The following is a 16,663-nucleotide window of genomic DNA, read 5'->3' on the forward strand; positions in this document are numbered from 1 at the left end:
GCCAGGTCCTTACCACTGCATGACCTTTCCATTACTATTGACAATGTGACTGTGTCGGCATCCCAGACTGCCAAGAACCTGGGTATGGAGCTAGATAATAACCTGACCTCCAAAGCCTGTGTAGTATAAATGTCATGGAGCTGCAGATTCCTTTTCTATAACGTCTGGAAAATATGCCCATTTCTGAATACCAGTTCAACAGTCTTTACCCAGGCCCTAATGCTCACTAGATCAGACTAGTGCAATTATGTTCTTGCTGGAAAGCACCAGCATTCTTCTCGGGTCTCTCCATCTGATGCAGAATGCAACAGATTGACTGGTCTAAAGCCAACCAATATACTGTCATGTCGTGCCTCTCCTCATCTCACCACATTAGCTATCTACCATGGGTCAGATGAAAGGGAAAATCTTGATGTTAATCTACAAAGCAGTAACAACAATGGTACCTTCCTGCCTACAATCCATTGCCAAACCCTGCATTACTGCCAGATTATTTTGCTCCTCCATCTCAAGTTGCCTCAGCATCCCTTCCCAGAAAAGTTGCTCTACATGATCATATCCCATCTTTTTTCTGGCCCCAGGTGGTGGGATGAGCTCTCCACAACAGGCAGAACAGTGGAGTCACTGAAAACCCACCTATGACAATATACCTCAGGTCCCCAAACTCTGACCCCTCCACCTTCCTAAAACTATGATAAAAGCTATTGCCAAAAGCTTGGTGGTCAAAGCTTTTTGGAGATTGAAGCTTATGGCAATACAAGTTTGCCAAGGCAAAAAGGACGGATATGTTTGTGGGGGTTATGACGGCACTCAGATGGCAATATTCCCCTCAATAGCGCTATATACGTATGACAGTAATTCCGTATTTAACCATATTTATACAGTTACATGCTAACCCGATTAGTGCACTTTCTGTAAATCGCTGTGAAGATCGTCCGTCAAATACATGAACGTAAATGTAATGTGAAGGATCACCACTAGATGGCTATACCAGACTGCAAGAATTTATGCGTGTAGCGAGCGCTTGAAGTAATTAATAGAGACGAGAGACAGAAGAATACAATTGCGCAATTAATAAAATTCAAGGGAGAGGACAGTGAGCTCGCACTGAAGAAGCATTTCTCTCAGCTAAAATTACGCAGGAAAATTACATTTCCACTTCGCTATATGCTAGCAAGAAGATATTATTATTTTACGTCATTAGAGGAAACCATTTGTTCTCGACTGTGAAAGTGCATCTATTTTAAATAAAAGTTTGTTGAATGACCTTTGAATTCTGACCGGCTTTGAGAGTAGGCTATAAATATATTATTTGGATATTGTTTAGGTGCACCAAATGAGAGAACTATACCATCAAATGCTGCAACAATTAAGAAACGCGCTTTATAAACAAAATACAAATGACAGGAAAACACGGATGCTCTGTTGCAAAAGATGAGAACTCTATCGGCGGCAGCAGAGAGCTCGAGAGATGCTAAACTCAAAGCGTAGTTTGCAGACACCGATTCGTCACTGATACTGTAGACCCGTTAGGCTGGGGCAGAGAGGAAAAAACCCTCAGAGCGCAGCTTAGCCTTGGACACAGATGTACAGCAGAGAAAGTGGAAAGGTCTGCTGACAACCAGAGCGAAGAACTGAATGCATTACTTAAGTAGCAGTGTTTTATGGATACAATGTTTATGTTTTTTATTCCATTAGTCATTCAGTAAGTTACACGTTGAAGTGTTAGTCTATAGAATTAATTTTTGTGAAGTTAGTTAAAATTACTATTCTGCATTCTGAGGGCTTGATTTCGTCTTTTCGTGTGCTGTAAGTATCATAGCCGAATGAATGACGAAAACAAAGGGTGATCCTAATTCACCAAGTAATTTACTCCTGTCCAAGGACACGAGACACAGACATATAATGGACTGCGGGCACGGGAGCAGCGACACACAGCAGCAGCCGAATCGGTTTCCTAAACAGCCGACAGCACAGCAGCACCAAGTGAACGACCAGAAACGTCTAAATCGAGCCCCGACGCCGGAAAAAGGTAAAGACGTTCCTGCAGTGTCGCTGGCAAGGACCAAGGGCAGCTCTGGTGCGCCGGCAAATAGTACTAAACCCGGCACCCGGCTGTCGCCACATAACTCGGGAAATGGGAAAGAAATGACACCGGAGAAGGGGAAACCGTCTTGGAAAGCTAAGCCACCCGTCGCTGGCTCTCTGAAGTGCGGCAATAAATCGTCTGGACGAAGGAAGCCATCCGATGCCAGCAATGCTTCTGATAGTCCTCTTTATCTGAGCAAGGACACCGGTTGCGCCCCTGGCAAGCTGTCACCCTCCGACAGTAGCTCAGAAATCTCAGATTGCACTTCGGAGGAGAATAAGCTTTCGCCGGACGCACTGAGTAGTGACATCGAGTCCCGCAGTTTGACTGGGGAAGCAGACAGAGACAGAGGGAGCGAGACATATGGAAACGGGGTATCGCTCAGGGATGGTGGAGGTGACCAGCATGTTGAGAAGACAGTGGACAAGGACATTGTCCTTCTGGGTCTGGAGACCGGGGAAAGAAATCTCTCTCCTAGCGATGCACGGTCATTCGCCTCCACAGACAGTCGTCTGAATTTCAGCACATCACTCGTGTTCACTGACCTGACGGAGGAGATCATGAACCGGATGCAGGATGAATTCGTCAGAGAAATTGAAGAGCTGAGATCAGAAAACGATTATTTAAAAGTAAGCGTTAAAGGGTTTGGGAATATGCTACAGCGGGAAAGTAGTGTAAACATTTCCAGGTTGCTTGGGTGGTGAAGTAGTACAGTATTAGTGTTCCAAATCTTTTCTACTAAAAAGCTAAGCAAGTATGCATGCATAAATAGGCCTACTTTCCGAGTCTCTCCTCCTGTTGACAGGTTAAATGGCAAAGCAAGAACTTCATAACGGTTCCGATGTGTGGTTTGAGAAGTGGAAATGTGTGGCGCAGCCTACCGTATTTTCTGTCTTAAACTTAACGGTGCCTGACACGAGTCAGCAGCTGGGATTACAGGGGCCCCTAATTGCATTGTGTCATCCAATATTCTTACTGACAAGCGACAGAGGGACGAGGTTAAGAATAACACACGAATCACTGAAAATGTATCACACTTTGTCAATACATCCATATTTTACACACATCTTTTTGTGCGTGTGCGTGCGAAAATATGTATTGCATACCAGCATGGCAAAATATGCATTATATACCAGTAACGCAATTAATTAACTATTGTCCTATGTGTAAAGTTGTTCATGTACTACTGCATATTGTAGAATGTAAACGAAAGTTGCAACAATGTATCTCTTAGCTTAAAACCTGACTTTGACTTCTAAAATAGAACTATCATAGGCATGAATAAAATAGAACTATCATAGGCATGAATAAAATTCATGCTCGGGTAACCTACTTCTATTTCATTATTGCATTTCCTAATTAATTTTAGAATTTATGTTCGAAAATCGATTCCTGTTGGACCTGTGCCTTTTCCCATCATGTTTGACTCTTATCTCGCTTACTTGAATTCCGCCGTGGGTGAGCGGAGGGTCCACGCCTCGCGCCGCCCACCCTGTACACTGAACACGTGCTACGCTCGCTGTCAACACGCTACTGTTTATATCAGGTGGACCACGTGACACCATGTGTAGCTGGTGACCTACATTTTGGAGTTAATAACTCTTCACTATCCTGTCAAAAACGACCACCATCAAGCTCAATGCTGCAGTAACAATGGGGTTCGTCGGATTTAAAATAATGCTCTTGTCGAATTGTACAAACGAATGTTATGTAAGTGACCGTTACAGTCCCATCTTAGCTTTCCAGCAGTTACAACTTCCATTGCTTGGCATACCTTTACAAAACTGGCAAGCCAGCGATAACTTAACATACTGTAGGTTTCACTAACTTTAAAAGTCTTTTCCCTAAGGGAAAATTTCCCTAAATCTCAGCTTTGCTGTGCGTGATGTTTGGCTAATTCCATACATTTCTGTGTGATTTTAGAATTTGTGCTGTGATAATCAGGGTTTAATTTTCCCCTAATGTAGTGGTAATCCAAATACTCAGATAATGATTGTAATAATATTTTGTTTGGGATTTAAGACTGATATGATGCTGATAAAATTCTGCTGTTTTAGCTTCTCTATGGTAGGACAGTGTGCTGGGGAGGTTGTCACACCTAACCCACATGCTGTCCCATCCAGTTCTTACCTTTGCCTAACTCTCCTTCACCGATATTAGAAAACATCTGAAGTTCTAAATAGTTTATGTACTGAAGCAGGAAGAAACAGATGAAGACTGTATAAATACATCAATATATGTATGGCTGTATGATCTGAGACTGCCACAATAGAGGCAAAATCCGTTTCAATAAAATCTCACATAAAGTATCAAAAAATGAGGATTATACGAATAATTATATATTATATGATTTGTTTAGCTTACCGGTTTTATACTACTGTGCTTGTGGTGTGAACAGGACACGATAATGATGACAGTGCTGAGGATGATGGTGATGATGATGATGAAGATTTCCTGTATTGGGATGTCTCTCAGTGTTGACTCCTCCCCTCCCACTGTGCTAGGATGAACTGGAGGAGGTGCGGTCTGAGATGCAGGAGATGCGGGACATGTACCTGGAGGAGGACGAGTACCAGGTGCAGGTGCTCCGGCAGCAGCTGGACCAGGCCAATAAGACGTGCCGCATTCTGCAGTACCGGCTGCGGAAGGCGGAGCGGCGCAGCCTGCGCGTGGCCCAGACCGGCCACGTGGACGGGGAGCTCATCCGCGCACTGGAGCAGGACCTCAAGGTACTGCCCCAAAGTGGAGCGGAGCTCACACGCTGTCACATGTCACATGTAACTCACTGATATGAACCAGTCATGATCTTTTTGGGAAGGAGAGCAAAGCTCTTTTGACCGTTTCTTTCAAGTCAGTAATTAGCAACGCATGGGGTTAAATAAGCCTATAACAGGGTTAAATAAGCCTCGCTCTCCCAACATCAGGTGAACATGAATCTGGATTTCCTCCACCTCGTGTTTAGTTATCTCCCACTGCAGAGCGTCATGGGACGAAGCAGTTCAACACTGAACTTTTTGTCTGTTCAGTCTGTGACCAAGTATATACTTGTTTTAAGGAATTATGTAACTCAAATGCAATCAGTGTTACAATCAAGTGTTACTGGTGAACAGAGTTCCAGGGGTACAGGTGCACACACAGAGGTTGTAATCCCTCCATCAATGTATCAAGCCTCATCTTTAGTCACAGTATCTATTGCAGTGGAGTAAAGCTCCCACACAGCGCTGCCCCTGCAAGTTCCTGTCTGTATATACACCAGCCTACATCTAGGTTATCCCTTTCATTCACTCATTTATATCTGTTTTACCAGAGAAAACTGGAACATTTTTAGTACTGTTTAAAAAAGTCTGTGACTGGATAGACGAAGGATACACTCCAGCATGCCTGTTGCTAAAAAGCCTGGTAATGACTCCCGCCTACTCCACTGGTTCTTGATCCCAGGTGGCCAAGGACGTGTCCATCCGCCTGCATGGTGAGCTGGAGTCAGTGGAGCGGAAGAGGGCCCAGCTGGAGCAGGAGAATGAGGAGCTGCGGGAGCGACTGCAGGACCTGGAGGTGACCAGCCAGGTGCTGCAGGCCGAGATGAACAGGAGCAGAGAGGTACAACTGAGCGGGGCACGAGGGAGGCGGCAGTGTCGCGTAGTGGTCCAGGAGCAGGACTCCTTACCAAAAGGTTGCCGGTTCGATTCCCCATGGGGGCACTACAGCTGTACCCTTGGGCAAGATACTTAACACAATTGCCTCAGTAAATATCCAGCTGTATAAAAGAACAACATTGTAAAGAAAAAAAACTGTAATTGATGTAAGTTGCTCTGGATAAGAGTGTTTGCTGAATGCAAATGGAGTCAGGCAGACAGGGATATAATGGGGTAGGGTGTGGGGGTGAGTGGGGCATAACAGGGCAGAGGGCTAGAGGTTCTCTGTTCCATTGCTTGGCACCACTTGAGGGGACACATCTGCCCCCTGGCATAGCAGGGCGGAGCTGTGGGTTAAGCAAGACTGGGCTAATTCTGGGTGCGCTTGACATACCAGAGTAAGATAGGCCTTGCCTGGTTAGGCAAGGTTAGTCTTGGTCATGCTAAGATTGGCGGAGAAAGATTTTACTGGGATTTGGATGAATTGTTGTTTGAGTGCATGGATGTTTGGGGTGGAATAACATCGCTGTGTCAGTGTTCATTAGGTTGGTTGAGTCCGTATGGATTGGCTTTGTTGGGTTTGTGCTCTGATAAATATGGGCCAGTTTAGGCCACTAGGCCATGGCTCAGACTGAGTCATTTCACTGGCTGTGATTAAGGACATATTAGATAAACGTAACTCTGTGTTTGTCTGGTGCTGCCAGGGCTATGCCTGACAAAAACCTTCCTCCAAGAATAGGACGTACATGATTCTGTCATTGTGCAGAACTACAGTTATGTCAAATTCTACACTAAAATGGCCCCTCCTGTCTCACAGAGCCAGGTGCCAGGAATTGGGGCAGGTTTGAGTGAGATTCAGGCCAGTTTGATTCTTTCTACTGAGTCTATTTTTGACTTGGCTCCAGGTGTGGTTAGGCAAGGTATTTTTGAATCCATGCAAATTTTATGTCCCTTTGAAGTATTTTAGTATTTTGAGATATTTTATTCAAGGAGGACCGAGGGCATGGCATAGGCCTGGGTGTGTTTCAGCAGTGAGGCCACAGGGCGTGACCTTGACTTAAGTGTCCTTGTGGGGTGGGCAGAGCTGGCAGCTGGCTGCTGGGTGGAGCAGAGTGACATGCAGCCAGAAGAATTCTCGCCATTGCTGGCATTCTCTCCTCTTGTTTAACGTGTGTATGTGTGTGGGTCCGAGTGCAGATAGAGAAAGAGAGACAGAGAGAGAAAGACAGAGATGGACAGGAAGACAGAAAGACAGATGGGAGCAAGACTTTTCTACTCATGAGAAATGTTCCAATTGCCATCCCTTCCCCACCATCCGTCCACATCCTCTTAAAAGACAAAACTAAAAATAAATGAGCTTTACACCCCAACTCTCTCTCTCTTCCTTTTTCCATCCCTTTCTCTTTCCTTCACTTTTTCTCATGTCTGTCTCTCCTTCACATTTCTGTCTCTCAGTGCCTCCCTTGACATCACATCCAAAGTGGAACCACTAATTGTCGACTGTATATGTGGACCAATTAGTAAGCTCTGTGTGCGTCACATTGAAATTTCTGTCTTTGCCATGGTTGAAACTACAACTGTTCCAATTTTCAGAATAACTATAAACAGATAGTTTATATAGTCCAAATGTCACGGTCTAAAGCAGAAAACCCATAGTGCAGGAATGCACCGGAATGTCCTGTCACATACAGGATGAAATGAATGCTGGAGTTGAATATCTGGGCATAATAAAATATCTCTGGTGAAACTGTCAATGAATCCTATCTGCAGGAATTAATCTGTGCTGGTTAAAGTACGTGTCAGGTCTGTTCACAGCTCTCCCCCCTATATGTTCAGAAATGCAAACGTGCCTCTGCATATGCACACACACACACACACACACAAACACACATACACACACACACACACACACACACACACACACACACACACACACAGGTTATCCAGGCAAACAGCAGCAGCACAATGAAGGCTTTATAGAAACGCCTGCAGCAGAGACTGTTCCAGGTCTTTGTGTGACCTTGATGGCAGGCTGAGGCCCAGAGCTGCAGTATAACATGATATTACAACATGGGTTTAAACACTTGTATTCCAGTAGTCAGTCATGTCTTCACTACTGCCATTATCACATGACCTTCTCCCTGCTGTGCCATCACCTGCTTTTTTTTCCACTGTCGCTTTGCTTGGCCAATCCTATGTTAGCATGAGCAGTGCTTATGGGTCCACCTAATAGTCTCTGGAGTTCCAGAATTCAGGTATAGATAAAATGCTACAGTCATCAATGATCAATCACAGGCGAACTTTGCTGTGAGAAGGCGTATAGCGCTGCCGCAGTGGGCCGGTACACCTGAGAGGAAAGCAGAGAGGCAATCTTTTGCAGTTTTTGGGGGACATTTTCATTTAAACTGCTTTCTGTTGGCTTTACCCAATAGTATCAATGCTAAAACATTGTATTCCACTTCAAAAGCCCATAGGCGCAGTTCTAGACAGTTCCAGGGGCATGGTGGCATACGCTGTGAGTTTAGCTGGAACACCTTGACAGGGACAGACAGGGATGCAGGTTCCGCTAAAGTCTGTGCAGCAGAACACAGTTCAACACAGGGCCCGCTAGCCTATCTTATATAGCATGCATTTCAAACAGACACGGCGGTGAGGGGTGACAGAACAGCAAGGGATATCAGGCTATAGCCACACTTTGGTCATGATCCAAAATCTACTTAGTGTCTCATGGAGAATTTATGCCTTGGTACATCAGTGCAGACATGTGTGTAGTTGCATGAACCCCCCCAACACACACACACACACACACACACACACACACACACATGCTCCTGGCACTATACACATCAGGTTAGCAATGCCTCAGGATTGTTGCAATGCTCCAGTCCTGGCAGGTCATTTGTATTATCCCCACTGTCACCCTTTAGCTGTTGTAAGACATGTCTGTATTTCTATTTATAGTTTCTGTCTGCTCTGTAGGGGATTGAACCCAGGCGACACAAACCCTCCCCACCCACCAGCATTCCAGAGTGACATTCAGTGGAACAAGCATGGCTGTTCATAATGTCCCCAACACTCACAGACACAAATTCACAAGATACACACAGAAAGATTTATACACACAAGTCTCATATGCAATGGAATCACAGCTCATGTCCAGAGTCCAGCAACTATTACTCCACACTGCTTCTCACAACCCTCAGTTCCAGGGATGACCAGTCAGAGGAGGAAATGAGAAGTATATGTTTTTTGTGTTGTATATTTGAGTGACCATCCTGATGTTTCACTTTGACAGAATTCTCTGAAGAGAAGAGGATCCCGGTCCAGCAAGCCTGAAAAGAAGCTCTCGCCCCAGGTAAATGGGTTGTTTTTGAGGAAAAGCCAATGTGTAATTATATATGTAGCCAAAGCCAAAGGAAGCCTTCAACCCACGCTGCCTCTTCCCATCTGTTAAACATAGTGCTGGATCTGTTGTGGTATGGGCAGCCATCTCATTGAAGTAATTGGGTCAAATTATTACTGTGCATGGTAGAATTACAGCCAAGGAATACAAAGCTACTTTAGATGAGCAGTTGCACCCTATGGTGCAAACATTGTTTCTTCAAGATGTTCCCCAAAATAATAACATCCCCATACAGAATGCTAAAGGATGCTAGAGTGAACACCAGGTTGAAGTAAAACACCTTCCATGGCCTCCCCAATAACCTGATATAAACATCATTGAACCATTATAAGAAGTTATAGAATGTAGAGTGTGGAGTAGATTTCCACCTCCATCATCTTTCAATGGACTGGAGGCTTTCCTTCTTTAAGAATGGTCCAATATCCCATGAGAAACACTTCAAAACTTCTACAGTGTTTGAATGATTGAAGCTGGAGTGAAGGCAAAGGGTGGCCCAACAACTAAAGATGTTGGTATCTGATTTGAATGCCTCTTGTAGTTAAGAGTGACAAGCAAGTACATTGTTACAATTACAGGACAACCTAATCCATGCATGTGAAGGGATGGATATGGAAATTTCCTCCAAACATTACCCATGGGGTCTGTGGGCATCTCCTAATTCTGTTAACTAAATGTTCTCAGAACATGTGTAGGGTAGACAAGCTTTAAAGATCTTCCTGGGCTCATTGCTAAAGTGTTGGAAAGGATGGCAGACATTTTTACTTTGATACTCAACCTTTCCCAACTTTTTATTGAATGGTTCTGGGAAGCAGGCCAACAGCATTAAATAAATCAAGCACAGCACTGCAGACAAAATAATAATGCAACAAGAACGGATTTGTTGGAATGCTGGGGACATTTAGGATGCTTAGATAAGCAAGAATCTGACCAGCTTGCTGTCATGATTCTTTAAACACATATGCAACTCTGACACATCTTTTGCAGGAGGACAGCACTGACCTGAAGTGCCAGCTCCACTTCGCCAAGGAGGAGTCGGCACTGATGTGCAGGAAGCTGGCCAAGATGGCCAAGGAGAGTGAGGGCATGGCACAGGAGTTGGCCAGGTTTCGCTCCCTGTACGGGGAGGTGGACTCCGCCCTGACAGGAGAGGAGGTGGCCAACTCCCGCCACACACGCGAGGCCGAGGTCAGGGTTCACCTGAAGCTGGTAGAGGAGGAGGCCAACCTGCTGAGTCGGCGCATTGTGGAACTGGAGGTGGAGAACAGGGGCCTGCGGGCAGAGATGGAGGAGAGCAAGGGCCCTGAGCTACCAGGAGGGGTGGGGCCCAATTCACTGGGCGGGGCTGGGGGCGGAGATGCGGGGGAGGGGGCGGGGGAGCTCCGGAAGCAGCTGCAGTTTGTAGAGGAGGAGGCGGAGCTGCTGAGACGCTCCCTGCTGGAGCTGGAGGAGCAGAACAAGGCGCTGGTGAGGGAGCTGGACTGCTGCAGGGTGGAGCAGGAAGCTGAGGCAGACTCCAGCATCTTCTCCGAGGACAGCTCCTCCATGGTGAGCGAGGCGTCGCAGGAGGAGCCGACCGACGGGAAGGCCAGGAAGCTCCAGCGCCACAACCGCGCCCTGCTCTCCGACCTGCAGCTCTGCCACCTGGAGGCGACAGTGGAGCCCGAGGACTCTGCCAAAGGCATGCTGGGACACGGCCGCTACCAGCGGCCCATCGGGGGCGAGAACCACCCTCTGGAGGAAGCCATTGATGGGTGTGACAGTGGCGATAACGATAGCCACTCTTATCCCGACTGTGGGCCTCAGTACCTTTGGCTGGAAGACTACAAGGCCCTCCTCTCCATCCGAGCCCAGGCTTGCCTCATCAGCACAACTATCCAGCTACTCACAGCGTCCAGCTCCAGCTCCAGCAATCATCTCTCCTTCTCCAGCCCCAGCCTCTCCTCCTCCTCCCCTGTTTGCGGGACCTCAATTGCATCGCCCTCTCCAGGCACCCCTGCAGAGCAAGAGGGTGTGGATAACAGCCAGGCGTTGCTTCCAGACCTGCCCTCTGCAGATGCTTTGGTCAGCGGACTGGAGAACCTGCAGATGCAGCTGCTGTCCTTCGTGGAGAGGGTGGAGGCGTTGGAAGGTCCTGTGAGGGTGCAGGTGGAGGGGGATTCTCCCTTCCTTCTGCTGTCAGAACCCTGTGCACCATACAGCCAGGGAGGAAAAAACACCCCAGAACCAATGGTGAGTACACCTTTTATTCTGTGTGTGACTCCTCAGCAAAAGCATTGTGCACAGTAATTATTAAAACCCTTAAGTGATTGCTTCTCTTCAGCCTTCCTGTCCCTGTCTCGAAGACCTCCCTGGTCATTGCTCTTTGTTGCCCTGATTTTTGCTCTGCTTTCCACAGAAACTCACACTGCTGTTGCACAACTCTTTACATGCTTCTCTTTGTCTTCTAAGTTTCAGCAAAATGTCTTTAAAAAAAAAAAAAAGTCCTGGCCTGCAGTCAAGCATGTAGGAACATGATCACCATATGAGACGGCATTACCATGTAAAGTCCTTTGTGTTTGCTCTGATCGTTTAACCACGACAGCATGGAGGCTCAGAGGTGATCTTGAAAAGCGTTTCTCCCCCTAGGAGGAAACATACCTGCAGCAGACGTTATGCAGTCCGGACAGCCAGTCCCTGGAGCTGCGCAGTGAGGAAAGCCAGTCCTTGCAGTTGCTCTGCCTGCAGCTGCGCAGTTTCCTCAAGCACTGGCATCTGGGGAAGAGGATGGTGCAGGAGGGCCGGGAGGTAGAGTGAGGGAGATACTGATGAAGGGGTAGCCTGATGAGCAGATGGGTGGATAGATGCAGTAGTATATGCATCTAGTGATTTACTGGTTTGGTCCAACAATGACTGGCAGAGTGAACGAGTGAGTGATTTCATTCACTTTGGTGAATGAAAGGTTTGTGCAATTAAAATAATGGTGTATATAGGAACCATGTTCGGAACAACTGACTGGGTATTTGCACCATAAAGTACATCTACAGATGCTTTTATCCAAAGCGACATACAAGTGAGGTACAATACAACACAAGTGAAAAACCATACAGAGTCAACAATTAGAAGTACTGCATGACAAAGTTCCACAGGTTGGCCAGGCAAGGTACAAACTAGCAGGTAAAGCTAACAAGTGTGTTAAATGTAATGAACAAACAAATTAATATGTAAATGAGGGATGTATACATTGGCAGGATTAGTGAATGAAAGATTAAATGAAAGAATTCATTATGAATGAATGAATAAAGGAGAAAACTAATGAATAAATAGATGAATGAGTGTGGTGTGTCTCCCAGATGAACAGTGTGAAAGACCTCTGCCTGCTGATGGAGGAGGAGGGACTGGCTGTCCATCAGGGGGATAAGATGGCGTCTTCCAAGGAGTGGTCCCAGACCCTCAACTCCAAGAACTCCCATGACAAGGACGCCCTCATTCTGGAGAACCACATGCAGGTACTCTGCCTGCACATTTGGGTGGGGGAAGGGGAGGTCTGCGAATTCTGAACACTGAGCGGATACATACACATACACAACACATTCAAATGATTGTTATTCCTGTTGTCTTTGTGGGAACTAGATCTCATTAGAAGAAACTCTATGCAGTGTAGAATAACAAGAACACCACTTCTGCCTCTTTAGTAAAATGGGCTTGAAAGCTGTGATTTCTAATTTGGGTATTTTTTTTATTTCCTCCCGATAGACAAGCAGACTGAGCAGTGTGCTGTCAGACCTTAAGGGGGCACTACTGGAACTCATTGTGGAGATGAAGGAGGAGAGACAGGAGTACCGGGAACTTGCCCAACAGTTTGACAGCGCCAAAGCATCCTGGGACAAGGAGAGGATCGAGCTCCAGGGTCAAATTGCACAGGTGAATGATTTACTCATTGCCTATATACGTACAAGCGAGTGGCAGATGCATTACCTATGCAAGGTAGCAGCAGATCATTACAGTTCACACACAGGCGTGCCTCCCTCCATGTCACCACAGAGGTTCATAATACTTACAAACAGGTGTGATGCGCACATACTATAAATAGCCCCAGTGCAGTACAGTGATGGGGACACTGTGTCATGGAAGGTTACTTCTTTCAAATGAGATAAGTTTAAACGTGTCGCCGATTTCCTGTGGGCACCAAAGAATCCAAGTCACTACAACATACCGACACACAACTCACAGAATTTTATCTGATTTGCCCGCTTCGAAAAAGGTAAAAATAGAAAAAGCAAGGGCTGCAACTGCAGTAAAAGAAGATGGAAGCAATTACTGTATCTGAGAGAGCACTGCTGTACTCCATCATGAGCTCCAGGCAAGGCTATCCTTGTGTTTGCATCAGAAGAAACAGAAAACAAAGCATTTCTGTTCAGGTTCTTTTCCTCCATCAGGCCGGCAGAAACTGAGGCCTCGTGTGTTTAAATGTGTCCCGGGGAAGAGGTGCTCCCACAGTGAGAGCATTCTTTGAGTCCCCCCCCTCCACACGGAGAGATAAACCTCACCCAACATGAAGATTCATTACTGCTATTCCTCAGGCACGCATACCCATAATGCATTGCTGCGTTGCAAAGAAACATGTAAATAAGTAAATGCAATAGTGCTAAACTTTTATGATGGAAACCAGCTCAATAATTTTTGATAGCAGCAACAAGCAAGCTAACCAGCTAATAAAGACATAGTACTTCAGGTGAGAATTGAGCTACAAAGTTGTTATTGACATTAACTTCTGCAGCAGTGCAGGATAGTGGTGAGGATCAGAGCTGAAAGGTTGCTGGTTTGATTTCCCAGTGGAGCACTGCTGTTGTACCCAAAATGCCACAGTATGCATATCCACCACTATAAATGGATATAATGTAAAAATTATATGCTGTGTGAGTTGCTCTGGATAAGAGCATTTGCTAAATAAAATGTAATATTGTCATGCTGTACGTATTTTTCAATAAGGTTACCCTGCTTCAAAAAAAACAAAAAACAAAGAGAAGACTCCAGATACAATAAAGGAATATAGGAGATTACTGTGTTTGAGAGTGCTCCTGCAGATATTCTATATTTAAGGAAATACTGGGGATGAACAGAGCACAGGAGCTGAATATCTGGTTATAATATAGAATATCTATGGTGCTGCTGTACTCCATTGTGAGCTCTGGGCAAAGTCGTCCTTTCATTTGTACCAGAACAAACAGAAAACAAAGCATTTCTATTCAGGCTCTTCTCCTCCATCAGGTCAGCAGAAACTGAGGCCTCATGTGTTTAAATGTGTCCCGGGGAAGAGGTGCTCCCACAGTGAGAGCATTCTTTGAGTCTCCCCCCTCGGCACGGAGAGATAAACCTCACCCAGCATGAAGATTCATTACTGCTATTCTTCATTTTCCCCTGCATCTCTTCCACAGCCTCTGCATGACAAGACTTCAGAAAAGGACAGTTACACAGATATAACAGCTAATAAAACAGACTTACAGGGGTGAGTTTTATGTCCTTCATCCCTGACCCCCAATTACACACACACAAATATGCAACCTCTACTCATCTACTAATTACTCACATACTCTGGACTTTTTAGGACAAGTGACATCACTTTCCCCAGCCACAGGGACTGGAAGTACCTCACAGAGGAGACAGCGCCACCGGAGGTACGTGACCTGTTTAAGAGCTGGGACTGCCCGATCCGGACCAGCAGCCTCCCGGGTCTGGATCTGAGCCATGAGGGAGTCCCAAGGAGCTACACGGCCCCAGACAGGACGGGCCTGCGGATCTACCTCAGCCCACCTGCGGCCCGGCGCATGGAGACACGTCTTGACAGGACCAGGAAGCAGTTTGGGCACGGGTGCCCGCCCACTGAGCCTGAGGCCAACCGTGATGTTACCTCTGACGGGTGGCCGGGCAGGACTCCCGAGCACCACAGGGACCAGCCGGAGAGCTCTTCTGAAGCCGCTGCCCTCGCCCTGGGGGTCTTGGCTAACTTGAGTGACGACATGAAGGAGATGACCAACTGCGTGCGGCAGGCCATGCGTCCCGCCTCGCTGGAGAGGAAGTGCACAGACGCAGCTAGCCAGACTGTGGGCGTGGCCTGCCAGACGGAGGGCGTGACCAGTGCAGGGACACAGACGGCCCTGTCGGTCAGTGTGGGGCTGCAGACTGAGGGACCCCACGGCACCGCTGGGGGTCTTCACCCCAAAACCTTGTCGCCCCGGGCGTCCTCGCTGGTCTCCTCCCGCGCCCGGCTGGTCTCCACCTCTCTGGAGAGGATGCCTGGCCGGGCAGAGAGGTCCGGCTGCTCGCCCCGCTGCAGCTCGCCCAAACTGCAGCGCAGGGTGTCCACCCCATCCTCTATCCCCCTCTCCATCTCCTCCAGCACCCTGTCCTCCACCTGCTCCTCCTCCACCTTCTCCTCTACCTCCTCTTTCACCTCGTCGTCCTCCTCCCGGCTGGAGGGCTCCAGCAGCGCCCCCCTGTGGAGCCTTCGGCAGCGTGGGCAGAATGGGTCGGCCTGGGCGCGCTCCACCACCCCGCGGGACCGGCCCGCTCTTGGTGGGCGGAGCGACGGTGTCACGGGCGCGGCGGAGCGCTCGGGGGAGGGGAAGGCCACGGGGAAGGCCATCCCCGAGGTGGGCCCAGCTCACAAGTACGGCATCGTCCAGGAGTTCTTCCGCAACGTGTGCGGGCGGGGTCACGTGCCTGCCGTGGGCGGCCGAGGGAGGGCCGGTAGACGCAACCCGGGAGACACAAGGAAACCAGAGCGCCCCGCCCCCCGCACCGCGGGATTGGCGGGAGGCGACAGAGTCACCAAGATTGTCAACAAGAGGTTCATGAGGCAGACCCCTAGAGAGGCCCTGAACAGCACAGAGAAGAGTGTGGAGGTAAGTGCTCACCACACCAGGGTGGAAGTAATACTTACGCAGGTTTGCTACAGGTCTGTTCATCTGTCTCTCCTCTCCCCCTACAGGACGGTGCCTGCGACTGCACATCCCGCTCCCTGACCTCCTGTTTCGCCCGCCCGTCCCGGTCTGCCATGCGCCACGCCCCCGGCCAGTGCCGGCTGCGCTCACGGGAGCCATGCCAAACCGCCGAGGGGAAAGACGAGCCTGCCCGCGAGTGACAGGGTGCAACCGAGACACCCTCGCTCACACACCCCGTACAGCTGCGGGAGCTCTCAGTGACACAGAACTGAGCTCGTACGTGGAGACCTTGCATTCACACAGGGTTAGAAATCCTGCTTGTCAGTGATAGAGCCCTGCCTTTGGACCCCTGGATTGCTAATCTTAGAACCTGTTTGCAGAATCCTGGAATGCAGATCTGTGGAGCCCATCTTTAGAATTGTGGTCTTAAGGCTTAAGTCTTATGGCTCTCCTCTTGTCTCCTAGATACACTGTTAGTTTGCAAACATTGTACAGAACAGTGGTATATTCAAAGTTATGAATATACTTAAAAAGGCAATGCACACAGTGCTCTGCTGTTTAGGTATTCACTATTGCATTTTTCAGCATGGTATTCTTTTGTACTTGGACTACAGTGAGG

At 47.7% G+C, this 16,663-nt stretch overlaps 1 protein-coding gene across 1 annotated transcript; it reads left to right on the plus strand.

The window, feature by feature from the left end:
* Nucleotides 1-1,905: 1,905 nt before the first annotated feature.
* LOC118779007 (protein SOGA1-like) lies at nt 1,906-16,244 on the plus strand. The gene is made up of 12 exons (XM_036530825.1): nt 1,906-2,718; nt 4,594-4,818; nt 5,528-5,686; nt 9,017-9,076; nt 10,109-11,030; nt 11,112-11,257; nt 11,750-11,908; nt 12,454-12,609; nt 12,857-13,024; nt 14,539-14,609; nt 14,709-16,005; nt 16,092-16,244. Exons 1-12 carry the CDS (start codon nt 1,906-1,908, stop codon nt 16,242-16,244), a joined length of 4,329 nt encoding a protein of 1,442 aa, XP_036386718.1.
* Nucleotides 16,245-16,663: the final 419 nt, after the last annotated feature.

Source organism: Megalops cyprinoides, chromosome 6 (genome assembly GCF_013368585.1).
Source record: "Megalops cyprinoides isolate fMegCyp1 chromosome 6, fMegCyp1.pri, whole genome shotgun sequence".
Classification (NCBI taxonomy): Eukaryota; Metazoa; Chordata; class Actinopteri; order Elopiformes; family Megalopidae; genus Megalops; species Megalops cyprinoides.